At 31.9% G+C, this 19,084-nt stretch overlaps 3 protein-coding genes across 6 annotated transcripts; 2 read left to right on the forward strand and 1 right to left on the reverse strand.

Moving 5' to 3' along the window:
* The first annotated feature begins 949 nt into the window (after nucleotides 1–949).
* Nucleotides 950–3,996, forward strand: LOC107947135 (F-box protein SKIP8). Of its 4 annotated transcripts, none has more exons than XM_016881701.2 (4): nucleotides 1,013–1,704; nucleotides 2,455–2,651; nucleotides 2,734–2,777; nucleotides 3,590–3,692. In XM_016881701.2, exons 1-3 carry the CDS (start codon nucleotides 1,246–1,248, stop codon nucleotides 2,768–2,770), a joined length of 693 nt encoding a protein of 230 aa, XP_016737190.1. In that variant the 5' UTR covers nucleotides 1,013–1,245; the 3' UTR covers nucleotides 2,771–2,777; nucleotides 3,590–3,692. The 4 variants fall into 4 exon arrangements, with proteins under 4 accessions (XP_016737188.2, XP_016737190.1, XP_040939531.1 ...); XM_041083597.1 differs by lacking the exon at nucleotides 3,590–3,692 and adding an exon at nucleotides 3,146–3,353; XM_016881699.2 differs by lacking the exon at nucleotides 2,734–2,777 and having other exon boundaries at nucleotides 950–1,704; nucleotides 3,590–3,996.
* A 278-nt stretch (nucleotides 3,997–4,274) lies between these two features.
* On the forward strand, nucleotides 4,275–7,465 carry LOC107947136 (uncharacterized). The gene is made up of 4 exons (XM_016881703.2): nucleotides 4,275–4,783; nucleotides 5,206–5,448; nucleotides 7,112–7,167; nucleotides 7,335–7,465. The coding sequence occupies exons 1-3, from the start codon at nucleotides 4,551–4,553 to the stop codon at nucleotides 7,146–7,148; spliced, it is 513 nt and encodes a 170-aa protein (XP_016737192.1). The 5' UTR covers nucleotides 4,275–4,550; the 3' UTR covers nucleotides 7,149–7,167; nucleotides 7,335–7,465.
* Nucleotides 7,466–8,983: 1,518 nt separating this feature from the next.
* On the reverse strand, nucleotides 8,984–10,985 carry LOC107947137 (B2 protein). Its single transcript, XM_016881704.2, has 5 exons — nucleotides 10,040–10,985; nucleotides 9,848–9,948; nucleotides 9,669–9,752; nucleotides 9,464–9,574; nucleotides 8,984–9,362 (listed from the first exon to the last, which is right to left on the reverse strand). Exons 1-5 carry the CDS (start codon nucleotides 10,656–10,658, stop codon nucleotides 9,309–9,311), a joined length of 969 nt encoding a protein of 322 aa, XP_016737193.2. The 5' UTR covers nucleotides 10,659–10,985; the 3' UTR covers nucleotides 8,984–9,308.
* Nucleotides 10,986–19,084: the final 8,099 nt, after the last annotated feature.

The raw sequence follows: 19,084 nt of genomic DNA on the forward strand, positions 1-19,084 counted from the left end.
TGATCCAAAGAAATAATTCAATAAAATTAGAGTTACCAAAGTAATTAAGGTAAATCCTTCAATTTTTTTTTTCATTTAGGATCCTTTAAATTTTATAAAGACTTAAATTAATAAAGATAAAATTACATTTTAACTTCTCTAAACTTGATAAAGATTTAATTTAATCTTTTAAAATTTATAAAAACAAAAATATTAAAATTATATTTTTTAATATCATAAAAATATACAATTTAATTTTTTCTAATTACACCACAGTAGAGGTGTGCATAGGTCGGGACGGGCCAGGTTCGGACCGGGCTTTCCGAAAATTTTAGGCCTATTTTCTAGACCGGCCCGGCCAGAAATATGGGCCTAAAATTTGTCCAAGCCTAGCCAAAAATAAAATTGTTAAGCCCGAGCCCGGCCCGGCCCGACCAATATTAATTTTTTTAACTTATTTCATTAAATAAAAAAATTTAAAATATATTAAATAATCAAATACATTTAAAACAAATATTAAAACAAAAAACAAATAAAAATATATTAAAACAATTTTTAAAACAATACACAAATTAAAAATATAATAAAAATTAATTTTATTAAAATTAAAATTAAAATATAAATATGATTAAAAATAAAAAAGAATATATATTTAGTATATAAGTCGGGCTGAGCCTGGGCCAAAAAAATTTTACCCGAGCCCGACTCATTTTCTAAATGGGCCTCGTTTTTTTGCCCAAACCCATATTTCAGGCCTATATTTTTACCCGAACCCTTCCATTTTTAGGACGGGCCTTTGGGCCAGGCCGAGTTGCCCGGGCCATGCACACCTCTACACCCCACACCTTATATCCCTTCAAATTATATATATTTTACATACTCCACAAAAATACAACTCAATTTTTGTTTAACCCACGTGCATGTATCTAGTTTTTCTTTAAAGAAAAAAAGAATAAAACTCATGCGATGCAACGACGTCGTTGCAGGAATTCGAAAACGGAAAAATTACGGAACTATCCCTCACTACTGATCTATTTTTCTGGTTTGAGTTTCTCCTGCTTCATCTCGCTTACGACCCTCCCTTCTCTCTTTCTGCAACAAAATTGAATTTCGTTTTAAATTTTATACCTTTTGTAATTTTTTTTCTTTTAAACTGTTACAATAAAAAACTATAAATTCTCAGAGTTTTAATTAGTTATCCATTTAGTATCACTGGAGATTTCTAGGGTTTTATTTCATGTACGGTGAAGCTTTAATGTCTAGTAAATGGAGATTTCCTATAACCCCTCCATCGGTCTCCAATCCCATCAGTCGTTGATCATAGCCACAATCGTTACCCTCCTTCCCCTACTCCTCGCCGTCCGATCATTATTATTCAGGAGGCCACACAAACCCAACGTCTCCCCTCCCGCCCCGTCAGCCGGGAAAGAAGAGACTAAACAAGCCACACCCTCGTGTTCCTGCAACGGTACTTCTGGTTCCGAGGCTTTCCTTAACGGCGATAAGGCTGCTCCGGCGGAGGAGGATATGGTGACGGCGGATGTTTCCAAGGTAGCGGCGGAGAGGCAGAGTGGGGCGTCAATGATGGAGCAGTTGGTGCCGGAGATTACTACGCACGCGCTTAGTTACTTGGATTATCCGAGCCTTTGTCGTCTTTCTATGACTAATTCACTGATGAGAAAGGCAGCCAATGATGATAATGCTTGGAAAGCGCTTTATCACAAGGTATCCAGTTTCCCCAAATTTTGTTGCTTTTGGGTTTCTTTTCCTTGGCTAGAATTTTGATTCTCGTGAATTCTAGTGTTCTACACTTAAATTTATTTTCATATTTGCAATTTAGGGAATTACACTTACATTAGTACCAATATTGTTAAAAAAACACTGTATTTAGACTGAAGTAGGAAATCTGTCTTCCATTTCTTCAAAAAAAAAAAACACAATTCAGTCTTCCATTATTTTTTTCTAGTTCATAATTTTTGGAGAAAATCTAGCTAATAGAATTATGGCAAGTTCTGTTCATCTTGAATGAAGCTATGTACTTGTTTTAGTGTTTGCTTCTAATTTCTTCCAAGGAGCTTTGTTTTATTCTCCAATTTTCACTCTGTTTTTTTTTCTTCCTTTTTCAATTTGATGAATTATTATGGTGGGCTGCTCTCCAGTCTGTTGACTTTTTTGGGGAAAAGCCTTCTTTCTTCTTTTTTCAGTCATCTAAAGGAAGATTCATGACTTGTTTTTGCAGTTTATATGGATATGGTATATTCTTTTTTGTTTTTCAGTGGTTTGTGTTTGTTTATAACCTTATAGGCTTTAGAAAACAAGCAATCATAATTTCAACCTTTATTCCTTTTCTTTTCGTGTAAGCTGGTGATTGTAGTTTTTCCCCTCATGTTCATCTTCTTTAGTTAAACCGTATGCCTATTCATGATATCTTTCCCGGTCAACTTTAGGTATAAAATTTCTGCCTTTGTTTGTTAGGATTTTACGTTGGAGCAGGATAGCATAACACCGGTTAATGGGTGGAAGGCATACTATGCAGCTACAAGAGCCATAATGAATGTGAATACAGAATTCTTTAACATCATCAGAAATAGGTCTCTTACTGCAATGAGTTGTTTTTGGCTGAATGCGGATTATGTAAAGTGTGTTCACGCATCAGGAGAACATTTTTCAGGGTATGTTCTTTCAGTCAAATATCAGGAAATGTAGGTTACTACTTTTTGTTCTTATGATGATGGAGTGTTAAAATTTCAACAGTTTTCGTCAGGCTTCTGCAATGGATTTAAAATTTTAGCCTTCAGGTGTGTCTGGGTTCAAACTCTTAACAAAGCCAATAAAGTTTGCCGTCTCATTATTCTCTTAATATTTTTCCTTGAATGTTTTCCCGTAGATTTTTTCCACCTTAAGATTGGTTAAATTGTATGGAGATGGTTATACCTATTTGTACATGTAATGTAGCATGGTAGATTAGATTCGAGTCAAATGAGGGCTCAGTTTCTTGATGTTTGCCTGGATAGGTTGTTTATAGAAAATGCTATGATGATTCTGAGAATATTTGAAGATAGAGAAGAGCTTTAACTTGTACAATGATTATAGGTTGTTTATACTACTGCAATGTAAATTGCTGGAATACTTGGTTGATGACTTGGTTCCACTATCCATGCCATAGGTGGTGGGAAGTGCTGGGAATGGGAGCTATCATGTTTAGTGGGCAACCACATACAAATAGAATTTCTGGAGAAATGAGAAAGATATTGTAATTTGTAAAACTAAATGATGAATGTATTACCTAACAATTTGTAGTTGAATTGTACAAATGAATGATGTATTACCTATCATGTTGTGGAAAAAGCTTGAATGAAAAACATTTATTTCAAGATATTTTGAACAGTAATTTTCTTTTTCTTTTGGGTCACCCCTTTTGTTGCAACAAGCTTGGTTCATAATGACACCATAAGACTAGATATTTCAGGAAGTTGGTTGATATTAGCTTATCAGCGTGTAGATTGTATATCATCTTAGTATTTGACTTGACTAGGCTCAGTCTTCATGTCGCTGGTTTGCTTCATATAGTTATTTAACGCTGAGAATCACCGTCTTTTGCTGCACGCAGGTATAATGCTGTAATACAGAGTTGGCAGCTTGCATTTAATTGGGAGCAAGGGGTTGATTTCCAGGTTAGAGATGTTCGAGCCCGGGTACTGACAGACATGGCTTGGGTCACTATGAAAACCTTTGTTGACATGGATAGTGGACCATTTAACATGACCAACATCTTTGAGTGCCATCATGGGCGGTGGTACCTTGTGCATCATCACAGCTCGGTGATGCTGCTTGCTGATGCAGACATGGAACATCAGATTGTTCATGGATAACATAAGATGGAGTGTTAATACAAAGTGATAAATATTAGTACTAGCTTCAAAACATGGTACTGGTAATTTGTTAGCTAGCAAAAAGCAAGTTGCTTGAAATTTCCCTGGGAATTCATTCAATGATACTTTTATTTTTGGCTTTGCATCTCAGTTTTGGGTATTTTCTGGTAAATATGCGAATTCACGTTTTAGTCCTTTTTATTATTTGTTTCCCTCCTAACAATATCATAATTATGGCTGTATGTATGGTTATATAATTTTTAAACAATTCTTAACATGGATGTAAACATGTGAATTGAAGGTGGATTCACAGATATTGCATGATTTTGCTTGATAAAGCGGCTAAAAGAGGAATAACTGATCATCCCCAGCTGTGAATAATCATTAAATTGATGGATAATCATTTTTTTTTTTTTTGCAATGATTCAGAAATTTTAAGCTATATAGAGAGATGGATGTATTTGTATTATTTTTCAACAATTATAATAGCTTTTAAATAAATAAATAATTTATCAGTGGTCAGGACATTGGACTCCGAATCCAGTAACCCGAGTTCAAATCTCGGTGGAACCTTATTTTTACTTTTTTCATTTTGCCATTTTGGACCATATATTTTGCTTACAATGCTGTAGCTCGTGGCTGACTGTTATCCATTTCCTTGTGAACACACACACACACACTGCAATTCAACAAGAGTGAATGGCAATGGCGCTTCTCTCAGCACCCCCACCACCATCTCATAAAACCTCCCTCTTTCAACGCCCTTACACCACCTCTTTTCGCTCCATAGCTTTCATCAAGTACCCATATAAGCTTACCGCTGCTTCTTCAACTGCACCCACTGCTGAAGATAAACCTACCGCTTCACCTGATGGTGTTGCTGTCGAATCAGAATCTGCCACCATGGTTGCAGTTGAAGATCCTCCTTTCAGGTACCATCCATATTCGTAATACTCGGAGATCATTGTTAGTAAGGTAATATGAAAGTTTAATCCAAACACCTGGATTTTGATGGTAACTGCTCAACTTTCAATTTTGATGGTGAAAGGCGCTTTGCTTTTAAGTTTCTTGAACCATCTGACTAGCTATTTTACTGTTCGGTAATGGCTCTAGTCCAGCACGTTAATTTGTGGGTACAATCTAAAGTTCAATATTGTGGGTCATTATCTTGACCTTCTAGCTGGGTTTCAGATTATGATTGAAAAACCCAAACCCTTGTTTTGAGGCATTTGATTGCATTGTTTTCGAAGTTTACATATTGTTTGTTTTTCGTTATGTATGTATAGAAACTGAGCGCATTATGTATACATACATATGGTATTTTCACATAAGAAGATGGCTGACATATTCACAGGGGTTGCAAGGCCTGTGGAAAAGAGGAATTGGAGAGGGGATGCAATGGTGAGGGGAGGATTCAAGGAGGGATTGCAACAGTCCCAGGGTTTGGATGGTGGCCTATAAAGGCTTACCGTCCTTGCCCTGCATTCGTTGCATCTGGCGGTCGGTATACGCGGCGTGGTCAAAGCATGGATGAAGTTGCCTCTGGAGGAGGGGGAAGAGTTAGTCCCATAGGGATCAGTGATGAGGCTGAATCAAGGTAAGTTTATTACTTCACTTACCTGATTTGTGCACGATGGTTTTGTATACATTTGATCATTCTCGGTTTTGTATGAGGAAGCATTCCTAGTCTTAAATCAGTATATTTGAACCGTGAGTTGGCTTCCTCTAGCTATAGAATTAGATTGTATGAACACTTGTATGCATGCATGGTCCAACCAATTACCATAACCAAACCTGAAGAAAGTAGTGTTGATTTGAGCGTCTTTAAGATTCTTGTTTCTGATGAACAATTTACTTGTTAGACCATACATACATGCATGCATATATATGTGTGTATATATATAGAGAGAGAGAGAGAGAGAGGAAAGGTGGCTCGTTAAAAAACCACTCTTCAAAGTCGAAGAGTGGAAAAAGAGTGCACCTGTAATGGTCTTTTCATTAATCATTATTATCAATACATAACCAATGACTAATACAAGGAACTGGATGTTGCAACCAAGTCGAACAACTTCCACTGCCAGTTGTAGCTAACTTTGCAAGGCGATATGCTGGTTGATTTCTGGTCCTAAGAACATGTTTAAAGAAAATCACCCTAAAGCTTGCAGTAAGAGATTTAATATCATCAATTAGATGTCTACTTGATACCAAATGATCATTGCCTGTAAGGTATCTAATCACAACTAAAGAATCACTTTCAATCTCTATATCCCTGACCTGCATTTCCAAGAGCCATTTGATGCCTAGCAAAACCACATTAGCCTCCATCAAAAGTTTGTCCGCCTGGCCAGCTTGCTTCCACGATCTTGCTGCAATAAAAGACCCATTTGCGTCTCTTAAGACTGCCCCAAACCCCATTTTGTTACTGCAGCTTCCACGTCTTGCATCAACATTTAATTTGAAAAAGCCATGGGGTGGTTTTTTCCATTTAGCTGCTAGTAGGCGCTGCTCAAAACCAGTGTATTGTAGTTGATTTGCACTTTTCAACCGATCAATGTACTCAGTACGCCAATTGGGTACTGAGGAAATATCAGGAGCTGTGCCAGTCTGATAAAAACTATTCCGAATACCCCACACTCTCCAACACATTACTAAATATTAATGAAGCATGTCTACAGTGCCATATGAGATCAAATTTCGTATAATACCCTTTCAGCTGTCATAATGTTGTCGCCTTAAGAAGTTGAAGCATGGTTTGGCAAAAACCGGTGTCAAACAACTGCAGCTCCAAAAAATATGCCTATCATCCTCGACCTCCTCTCCACATAGCTTACACATAGGATCGAGGTTAATGCCCCTTGTATGTAGATTGAACCGAGTAGGAAGAAGGTTGTGGAACATCCGCCAGCTGAAAATAGAAATCTTGCTCGGAACAGCCAGCTTCCCCATAATGTCTGTCACTTTCTTGTCCAGATCATCAAGACAATTATGTTGTCTACCCATCATAGCCAGTTTTTATTAGTGAAAACAACCCTGTGGTTATCATAAATGTTCCGTCCTCCTTCCATGATCATGATGCCAGTCCATATTTTCTGATACATATTTATAATTATCGTTTCGAACTGATTCGACCCTTTTGTTATTTCTAGTCAATATAAACCGATTCAACCATTCTATACTTATATTTTGTTTAAGTTAAAAGTAAGAACTGAATCCTACCAAACTTGTACCGATTTGTTGCCCATTTTGTTTTACATTTGCAGCAAGATAAAGCAAGGTCCTAGGAAGTTCAAAAGATAACCAATGTCTAGAATTCATGGTAAGTTGAAACTGCAACAACTGCAAGATTTTTTGTTGCTTCAGAAATCCAGAACTGGTGAGCAACCATTGGCCATGGATTAATAGTGAAACGACCACGTGTATCTCTTTTTTCCCTATTTTTCTTTTGGCATTCATATAATATAATGTTATTATATTTTTTCTTAGGGAACGTAAGATGGGAAAAGCTGTTACTTGTGATATTGACTATCAAGTCATATAATTTTGTTGCTAATTTATATAATTCAAAGCATAAACACTGCGGTTATTATTAAATAAAGGTTAAAATATTCCATTAAGTCCCTACAATTTTGGATTTTAGTTTTTGTACTTTTATTTTCAGAAATTTAGTTTCTTTACTTTTCAATTTTCAAAATGCATGACCAAGTGTTTTTTTGGTTAATTTTATTAGTGTTTTTTTGAATTTAACAAAATAATTTTAACAAGAGCTAATATCACCATAAGCTCATTCTAAATTGGTCCATAAACTTCCAAATATTTTAATTACATCTTCAAACTATCAATGTTATATCAATAAAGCTATTTCGATACCAAAATCGTTAACTTTAAATGAGATTATGTAACATAATCTAAAATGAAAAGTTTAGTGAAAAATAAATATCATGTAAATGGATGTCGTAAAACTCTTGGTTTTGAAGTCTCCAAACTTTTATAGAAACTATCATTCACACACTCTCCTTTTTGGATTTTACTTTATTTAAAAATTTTATATTAAATAAAAAATAATATAATTATCAAAAACATTTTAAAAAAAAATAAATGTTGATTTATTTTTTCAATACAATAAAAATTAGCAAGTGTTTTATCAAACTCATCTGGTCTAAATTAATGAAATTAGTTGAAAACATTAAAAATATGGAGTATATATTAATAGGGAGCATCGACACACCTATTGCATGGGCCAAAAAACAAATGTTAAAGGGAGTAAATTGTCTTGGTGGTTATTGATTAAAATAAATATAGAGACTTCATTTAAAAATATATTATTTTAAAAAAAATTATGGATTAATGAAAAATGGATAACTCTTCTTTTATTAAAGAAACGTTATCATCCATAAATGTTATAAAATTTAAACTTGTGGATTTCAATTCTAATTTAACAGTAAAGTAGCTTGTTAGACAATCAAATAAGGCTCCTTACAGCTTAACTTTCTTACCCAACTCTATATTTATGAAATAATCAAACATTGAGAACCACAAAAAAAGAAGAAAGTCTAGATTCTAGAATGAAGACAACATAGGATAGTCAACATCTACCCCAACCACAATTTGGCATTAAAAATATGACCATTTACCTTAATTGAAGGGGTCATCTTAATAGTTGTAGTAGGTAAAAAGAACAAAAGATAGGCCAACGTTTAGAGCCTTGGATACTCCCATTTCTACCTTCAATGCCTGACCCCTTAACCGCCCATTACACTAAAACAAAAAAAAAATGGTTATCTCCTTGGGCTGTGATAATACAAGCTTTTATTCAAAACTTAAAACTTTGGTGTATAATTAAATTTCGCAAGTGGGGGCATGTTTGAAGCAAATCATGTGAATCAGATCTGCACATAATAATTTAATCTGTCCCAATAGCTTTAGTTAGCTGGTTAATTGTATATGGTCAAACTGGTTTTTTTCTTGTTCTTTTTTACGTGTCATTTGCTAAATCACTTCTATCATGAACTTGTCTAGAAAAGCACAATCATGTTTATCTAAAGCATCATGTAATTAAGAGAAACAAGTTCTCTCCATTCATTCTCTTTTTTTCCAAAGCCATCATTATTCATTTGTTATGGCAAGAAAGAACAGACCATTAAATTGTAGTTTTAGATTCATAGCTTGAAAACAAGTTCTAATACAACAAAATCTCAAACATATATTAAGGAACATCACAAAATAAGTCGATGTTTATCACTGAGTTTCAAGTATTATTTATGTATAAGCCAAACAGTAAAAAAAATCACAGCAAAGCCTGTGAAAAAAAAAGTTTTACATCTAACAAAGGCACTTTCACAAATATAATTTCTATTTTTCTCTACTTATTCTTCAAACTCTTCTCTTCATTATCTCTGTGTGTATCTGTATTTGTATCGATATGCCTAGTGTTTAAGTTTTGCTCAAGCATCTTGTTGCTTAAGAAATACAAGAATCTTGTTGATCAGCAAATATATCCAACAGGGAAAGCGCCTGCAAATTTTAACAGCAAAAATTAAGATCAGAACCCAAAGTTGGTAAAAATATGAAATTTTCATGGTTTAGCACCAGAGTTTTGTAGGGTGGAGATTTACCTCTGGGATGTTGAGTTCAAGGCGGAATTTTGGACCATCGTAGTGATGGAGAATTGGCCTAAATGAATCTTCTTCAAGTGGCTCGCAGATTTTCCTTGTAATAACGCGAACCTGCAGTGAATCAAAAATACAATAAACCTTGGTATTTGGTTCAAAGATACTGAAAAAAAAAACTGTATTACTTTACAGAGTTAAGAAAATATACCTGAGCAGGGAATCGAGATTCGCCAGGGCATTTCTTGTCCTCCCAGGCAGTTGGGTCAATGTTTGTTCCACCAAAGCTTGCAGCCTGAACAGAATTGAAGATTTAAAACATCGTTAGAAACACAGTTTAAGAAACAAGAAACAGTACTTACAGTTTAAGAAAATGGTGGTCTGCCGTACCTCAAAAACACCATGGAGTTGGTGGGTGGAGTAGTTGTAGAGGAACAGAGGCAGGCCCGGAGTTATTGCCCGGACTGAATCACGGTAACGTGGAGGCAAACCTACAAACAATAATCAATCCATAGCAACAAATTAGGAATATAATCATTATTTTCCAATAAAAAAATTCATTTCACTCTACCAAAGACATACCAAAGAGCTGTCTTCTGAGATTCTCCTCCATGGTATCGTTGTTGCAGACAAAAATATAGCCGCCGACAGTTTCATTTCTCGGCAATGATTCAGATGGTGGCAGTGTCTTAAACCTTTTATCAGCAGCACTTTTCCCATCCTTGTTTTCGTTGTTATTGTCGTTGTTGTTATTGTTTTTCTTGTTGCTGTTCTTCTTCCCACTCTTGGTTCCATGATTATCTTCTCCTTTGTTCTTGTTCCCTTTCAAATTAACATTGAAGTTATTGTTGTTGTTCCCTGGTTTGGAATAGATCCCTTTGTTGAACCCACCGTTGACCCCAACGTTCTTCTGAGATCCAATCGTACCAATCGGACCGAACCCGATGTTGGCGTTGCTGGTGGCTCCGATTTTCCACCCATCGTTGCTGAAAGAGTTGAAATCGGTGACCTTCGGCTTCAAGCTGTTGACGGAGTTCAGTTCGCCGCCTACTCTGATATCAAAATTCCTCCTCTCGTCAGGCCTCTTCGAAACGTAACCACTGCTCCATATCGAATCGTTGAGCGAAAGGTTCGCCAAGTTGGAATTTTGGACCCTAAGTTGATCACTGAATTGCCAAAAGGATTGCTGGTTGTTCTCCATCTCCGACTCCAATTCAACTCCCTTTCAATAAAAAATGGGATATGGGTTTCAAAGATTGATTTTACAAACTGGGTAAACAAAATATATGGATTTCAATCTTGCTAATGATATTTGAATCTAATATTAGGTTTAAACAAGGGAAGAAAAGTGAGTGCAAGAGAAAAATGTTGGCAATGAGAGAATAGAATGGTAAAAGTGGAGAAGTATTAAATAAACAGATTAGATGAAGGGTGAAATGAGAAAATGGGAAATTTCGTGGAAAGTGAGTTGATGTAAGAATTAAAAAATGCGTGTTAATTTGTCAAATTGGAAAATTACGCTGAGAACGAAATGCCAATCAACTAAAAATTGTTTTTATCCTAATTTGCCAAATTTATTAATTCTTCAATATGATGTCATTTATAATATTTAATATTTTGATTGAGTTATTTTTATAGTAATTTAATTGTAAAATTATTAAAAATTTTAATAAAGTAATAAATGTTATTTTGAATATAATTTTATTTTTTTATATAAAATTTTAAAAAATATTTATAAGTGATAAGATTTAAATTTAAAATATTAACATTTTAATTAAAATTATTAATTTTTTTACACTTTAATATTTATTTTACAATATATATTTTAATTATCCCTCTCAATAATATTATCTCTAAAATTTTAATTACGTTATCCTATTAAAAATATGATATTTCTTAATTTATTAAATTTTAATTTGATTGAATATTTTAATATAATAATGTGACATGTTTATTATGTATTGAGAATTTGAAATATTACCTGCAAAAATATTATAAATAAAATTGACATTAAAAACGCGTTTTAACGTGGCGGAAAAGGGGAGGGCTAAGGTGTCTTCTAGGAGGTTCTTTCGATGATGTCCTTTTCCCTTCTTTAATATATTTTTATTATTATTTGAGTTTGAGGGGAATAGTCTCTTGCTTAGGTGTTAAGGTTCGGAGAAAAAAAAAAAAGTTGGTTCGTTTTTTTGGGTTTATCTCACACGTGTTTGTCAGTTTTACGCGTGGGAGAAATTTGTGGGCCGGCCTATAGGTCCTTGTGGCCCATTTTGAGATAAATTGATTCCAAATTTGCAAACAGAAAGATGAGATTCTTTTTCTTCTTTCCCTCTTTCTAAACACTTTCAAATAAAGCATCCTATGATAGACCGAGTACGTAAAGTGAAGTGGTAAGGTTTAGTCAAACATTTGATTGATTGATAGATTATTTGAGTGATTAATTGATCAACGATGCTACGAATTTACAAATGTATGAACCATCCACGATGTATACAAAATGCTTCATCAATTTTATTTAATTAATAAAATCTGTGGTTAGTATTTATTTTTTTAATAAATTTAAGATATAAAAAATTAATTATTAAACACGTTTCAATAGATATATTGAAAAATAAAAAATTTAAATTTCAAAAATTTTAAATTTTAAATTTTAAATTTTAAATTTTATACATGAATTAGTTGGTTACTTGAAAGTTGATTAAATTATTCAATTTAATATTTAGTGTTTGAGTACATTAGAATTATATATAACTTTAAAAAAAATTGTAAGTGAAAATTTTCGTTTTTGCTTTTATCCATTAGTATGAATGTGTCAAACTAATGTAAAATAATGCGCTTTTAAAGTTATCCAGAAAAGAAAACTGACTTTACGTTGCATATATTATATGCTATATCTGTACTTCCATTTATTTTATGGGTATAATGATCTTTTTAGTCCTCTAAATATACATATAAGATCATTTTAATTTTTTTTGTATTTTTTATCTTTTGAATTTATATTTTTCGTCAAATCATTCAAAATGAAAAGTTTTACATTTTTTGACGTGGATAGTCATGTGAATGACATATAAGCATTTAATTAATTTTTTAAAATATAAAAATAATAAAAATATTTTTATTAATTTTTTATACTTTTTAATAATTTTAATTATATTTAGTTTTAAAAAAATATTTTTTAAAAAATTTTAAAAAATTTTAAAAAATTAATTAAATGCAAACATGTCGTCCGCGTGACAATCAACGTATATGATGTGTTAGTAAAGTTAAAAAAACATATTGGTGCCTTGTTTGTGTGGGAGCTTGTTAAAATTTTAATTAATTTTGAGGTGATTTGGTAAAAAATATAAATTTAAGAGTTAAGAAATAAAATTTTAAATAGAGAACTAAAATAAATATATTTATAGAGTTAGAAGGCGAAATAAACCATTATACCTATTTTACGAAAGATTTGATGAATTTTATAGTGGTCAAAATAAAAAAAAAATCACTCTATTTGATGTAAATTGGGATGAGCAGTAGATATTATTAATTTTTAAGAATTTATTTAATTTAAATTGTACCAATGATCCAACACGTGAAATTTGGTTTTGGAGCCTAAAAAGTCAAAGGATGAACCATAGAAGTTTAAGGAATGATTCCGAACAGTTACTGGTTCTAAAATGGATGCAGCGGTTAAGCTGCTGGAGTTAGCAGGTCCTTGAAGAAAACTGCACACGCAGTTGTGACTTTTGAGCCAAAAAGAAACATCAAAATGTGAAAGCGTCTAAGTTCTGACCAAGTTGCTCCCAACTTTCAATTTCGCTTTTTAATTCATGGTTGACCTCTGGTACAAACCAATCGCTACATGATTATAATTCTTCACTCAATTCTACTTAGTCTCAGTTGTCACCATTCAATTCTTAATTAATAATCTTTATTTTCTAAAAGAAATTACTTTTGATTCAAGGGAATAAACTAGGACTGTAATAAAATTGAACTATAATTAATAATTTAATCGTTTGGTTCAACAGAATAAAATAAAACTGTAATATTATTTTGTTTGTTTTTTTTTTAATGGAATAGATTTATAATAATATAAAGAAAAAAATTAAAATGATCAAAATTACCTTTAACAAAAAAATTTAAATAGATGACTATTGTTATTATAATTAAATTTTAATAAATTTTAATTAAATATAATTTAATAAAAATAAATAATTTAATCATATTTTAATATAATTATTATTGAATATGTAATATGTTTATTCACATTAATTCAATAAAATAGTAAAATATTTAATTAATATATAAGTTATTTTTTATTTATTTTTGATGTTTTCTTTCTTTCTTTAGTTTATTTTCTCCCTCAAATGTTCATTGATTGGCAGAAAATATTTTATTAAATTCTAGATTACGACAATGATTGCCGCCGCCTCCGCCTTTGTCGCTACCCTAATTGTAACTAACTCAGAATAATCATATGATTCTCCTCTTTTTCTTTTCCGTCTTAATTTTTTTCCTAAAATTCATCACAAAAGTTCAGATTTATAGAAATTACTTGTGGCTTCACCACTGTTTTTGCCATCATCTTTGGCGTGCATGTCACCATCTACTATCATTAATTTTCGATGTTCACTCTCATCCTCAAGAACCCTAAAATTAGAAATTCTTTTTTCAGTTTTTGGTCATCAACCACCATGCTCATCGTTTTCATCAATCATTTACCACCCTCAAAAATTTCCATATGCAATAACTGTGAATTAACTCGATCAAAGTTTCTCTTCAAATTGCTGCAAGTTTCCCCCTTAGGGATGTGTTGAATGATTTTTGTTCTTGCCATATTTTTCCTTTCCCTTTCGGTTTTTGGTTGGGTTTAAATAGAAATTTAAAAAAAAACATATATTTTGAGTTGCTTGGAATAACTATTCAGAGGATATATAGTAAAGAATGGCTATTCAGGGACTTTGAGGAATAGTCTTGTAATGAGCTATTGTAGTAAATAGCATTCGGTCAACGAAATTAAAAGAGTCCTGTAACATTCAGAATGGATATGGAACTGGTTAACTGTAATATTAATGTAATACCTCTCCCCAAAAAAAAAGAAAGAAATTTTTAGTTAACCCATAATTTACATTTTCTTCTACTTTACTTTTTCATCTAACACTTGAGAAAAGAATCTTATGCATTTGGCTTTGTCAGCAACAAGTATGAGTTAATCATTGTTGATCCTTTATGCTTTGTATGGAACTGAAGATAAAAATGGGTGAGGATGAAAATTTTGTTAATTTGCAACTTAGAAAGTTATGATTATGATAATGATGGTGAAGAATTTCAGTCTGTATGTGAAAAAAAAAAAACATCAATAGGATAATTAATCAACTGTAATACACTATAATTTTCAACCAAAAATAAAAAGCTGAGAGTCAAGCTCTTCCGTTGACTAATTGTTGGATATCTTTGGGTTTGAAAACACCAGATAGGAAGGGTAAACTATAACCTATTTAACATTCAAACTTGTGTGTAAAAAATATTTCTATAAATTTATTTTTCTAGTTGATGATAATCTTAAATGGCGCCAATTTCATGCATATGATGAGTTTCTACGAGAGCTTGTCATTAACCTGGTTCTTAAAACAGCCTGAAAGTCTAAACATTGATTAACACAATTAATTTTAATTACGTTAAAATATGTTGTTAATCTTTATATTTTTTCAAAATTTGATATTTAATTTTTATACTTCAAAAGTTAAATTTTTAATTTAAAAGTTTTGGTTAAGTCATTATCCACGTTAATAGTTTCATCAAAAAATTATTAACATATTTATTTTTCATTAATTATGTCACATCATATGAGAGTAAAATTTTTAAATAAATTTTTTTTATTTTTACTTTTTAAGTATAAAAACTAAATATTTAATTTTACTAAAGTATAAGGACTAATAATTAATTTTAACCTTTTAATTAAGATAGGATGATAAAAATCACCACAAGTCTCTTGAGGACGTGTTTGGCTGCAAGACGTAGGATTTCAAGTGAGTGTTTGGGGTAGGTAAGCAGCTTAAAACCAAACACATCATATTTTCCCATTGGTCCTATCGCTAAGTGGCCTAACATAAGCTTTAGTGGCGGATTTAACAATGCATAAAATTTGAGTGGCAAAGCCGAGTTGTTTCATTGTTTAAAAGGAAAAAATATTCCTTTAGTCCCTGTACTATTCAAACTTTTGAAATTTAGTCATAACCCTATTAAAATCCAAGAAAATGAAAAAAAAAACAAAAAAGGAGCAGAAAAATATCGTATTCAACTTATTCGACTCGAGAATGAAAATTTTAGATCTAACTTGTAAAGAAAACACCAAATATATTTAGGAAAAATACGAAAAATAACAAAAAATAAGAAATTTAAAAACAAAAAATATTCAATATAATAAATAAATAAACAAAATTTAAAAATGGAAGATGGATTGAATAAACTGATGGATGTTATGGATAGGATGAGTGTCCAATTAACCGTTTGAGATATAAACCCCAATAAATTCAATTAATGACTCTAATCAACCCTCTAAGAATTGATTGTTGGCGGAGTTAAAAACTTTGTTTATGAAAATAATTGTCTTTAATGAATAATGAAGAAGGCTTTATATAGGCTAGTTAAGTACATTCAAATAACTTAAAATGATAAATTAATGAAATACTTAAATAATATCCAAAACAACTTACGATACTTAAACAATATCCAAAATTTGGAATAAAAAATGGTAATAAAATAAAACCTCATAAATAAAATATTTGGCTCATGTAAAATAAAAATTAATCTTAAAAAACAAACTCAATCTAATTTAAACTCGAATTAAAAGCCCAAAACTCATAATTTTCGTAATAATTCCATTAGAAATTTTGATCGTGCAATCTTCACTAAAAAAGTTATAACTAGAGCTTCTGAACTCAAAATCGAGTGATTCAAAGCGCATTGTGAAGCAGAGAAACAGATCTTTGATCGATATGAAGACATATCGACCCAGAAATGTTTGTATCCCTTCCAACAATGGACTGCAAGTCAATTGATTATAACATTGTTAGGCATGTGGGCTTGATTGGGATCCTTAAAATGTAATGTCTAAGTTTGCTAATATCTTCTACATGAGATTGTCCTCATGGATTGAGATTTTAAGTCCACAAATAAAATTGGTCCATTCTAATTCATCATTGTTTCGTATTGAACTCTAAAGTCCATCATTTTGAAGCTTCAGCTATTCTTCTCGAAATTTCTTTGAAATAAAATCTTAAACGAATAAGTTGAGTTTTAACTTCAACTGCTTGAATTTAGATTTTTAATTGGCCTTGAAGGAAACTAAGTCCATCTCTCTCATGAACATTGAATTGGATCGGACTGCTTGACCTTGTATCAAATTGACAATGATTGATAACTCCTATAAAAAAAACTCAACAAACATTGCTAGAAGATTTGGTGGATTGATATTAAGAGAGAGCTTCGTACGCATTAAGAAACACTGTATAGACTAAAGATGAGAGGGATATGATCATTTTCCTATTGTTTTAAAATCTAAACTAGACTTTAATTTATTCTTTGATTTTATTATATCCGTTCAGGGAATTTTGGTAAGATGTGAAGTACAAGTAGCCCATATCCCCCTTATTGGATTTCCTTAACTATGACGCTACATCTACATTGGATGCATGACAAAATCATAGGCGACAGTGTCTAGGAAGGCAGTTTATTATAGAAACGGATTGAATTAATCTTTATATTATTAAATGTATCAATTTAATTATTTAATTATAAAATATAATCAAATAAAATCAAACGAAAATATTATTAACATTTGCTATTTTTAAAATAAAGCTTTTTTATATACAATTCAATCTCAAACAAAATATTTCATCAATAAATTCATAAAAGGAAAGCTTTAAAAATATAAATTTATTGAATAGAAAATGGTATTATTTTAAAGAGAAAATATTAACTCCGTACCAAGTGCATTCATCCAAAATCATATATGTTGGGTTGAGTCTACCACAAATTGCCTTGTATGTAGTGAAGGATGTTGAAGGACAAACAGGCTATATGGCATTAGGCCTTTCGGCAAAAATAAAAGCGGTAGGAACCCATTAGGAAAAAGCCAACTTGGGCTATAGCTCATATCCGTAACCGTAACAACCAATCTTTTTCTTTTTCCTTTTCAAGTCGGTTACAAGGTCTTTGTAAAACTTTAATTGTTATAGGAGTTGAGATACAGGAATATAACTGCACAATGACTTTATTATGACATCAGTATCATCCGCAACTGAGTTGGAGATGAGCCAGCCCCCCTGAAAGATGAGTGTGGGTGTCCAAAGTCAGCCTCATGTGATTGACTAATAACGCCAACAAGACTATTGTTGTCGCTCTCCATGGTCCATACCCTCGCTGGGATCGATTCATTGGATTTTTTTTCCTCCCTTTCGATGTCTACAGCATTTCTACACCACAATATCCACATTAACAAAGCACCATCCATTTGCCATAGAATATTCTAAATTAAAATTTCATTTGAAACAAGTACTTGTTTCAAATACTAATGAAAAGTTTACTTCGATATAATTGTTAGCATCCCTACCCCGCAACTTGTCCACTACATCCCAAAAACAAAGTTCAAGTCGTTATCTCTCTATCTCGCCAACCTTTACTGTCATTTCTCATGTTGAAGGGTCAAATCAAACTTACACCTTAAATAGAGAACCATACCAAGACACCGTCATCGAAGAATGGCTCAATCCAAGCACTCTTCCGTTTATAAAAACCCTTCCTCTTCCAAGAAGAGAGCAAGGGAGCTTAGAAGGGCAAAAATTCTGCTCCCATAGCAACTTAACATTCCTCCACCACATGAAATATCATGTCCTATCACCCATGTTTGTGTTGTAATATTAAGAAAATTACGTTGACTTACTTCCAAAAAATAATAATAATAATAATGAATTATTATTATTTGTTTTATTGGTGATGAAGTTTGTTAACTCAACAAGTGGATTAAAAATTTAACATGTGATAATTTATTACTATACTTCTAACTTTTTTTTAAAAAATTATCGATTTATTTAAACAATGTTTTTGAGCAAGTACATAAAATATACTCTAAAAAAAGTGAGTAAAAGAAACCGTGTTAAAAAGATCTATTTAATTCTATATATATTTAAAAAAAATTATTACAAATTTGATTTGAATCAAAGTTAAAAAAAAATCTATTTGATTATTGAATGATATATAATGCAATACAGTCAATGTATTACACTAAACAAAATAGATACCTCATTTATATATTGATCTCATTTATTTATTTTAAACAAAATTTTAAAAAATGAGGTGATTTTTTAATCTTGAGAGATTACTCTATATATGAAATAATCATCCAATCAGCAGTTTCTAAGATTTCTTAATATTTTAGCCATATTTTAAATAATCCATTTCAATGAACATCCCAAACCATATATATGTAAGCAAATTTGATCGACAAACTAATGGAGGAATGTCCTAATTAAAACAAGCTTAGGCATACGTATCAACAAATAATTTCGTTCGTGCGTAGGTCCTGAAGTCGCACGTGCTCGTTCCACTGATTGGTCTATATGTATCAGTGTATGGGACACTACG

This window comes from Gossypium hirsutum, chromosome A12, assembly GCF_007990345.1.
Source record: "Gossypium hirsutum isolate 1008001.06 chromosome A12, Gossypium_hirsutum_v2.1, whole genome shotgun sequence".
Lineage (NCBI taxonomy): Eukaryota > Viridiplantae > Streptophyta > Magnoliopsida > Malvales > Malvaceae > Gossypium > Gossypium hirsutum.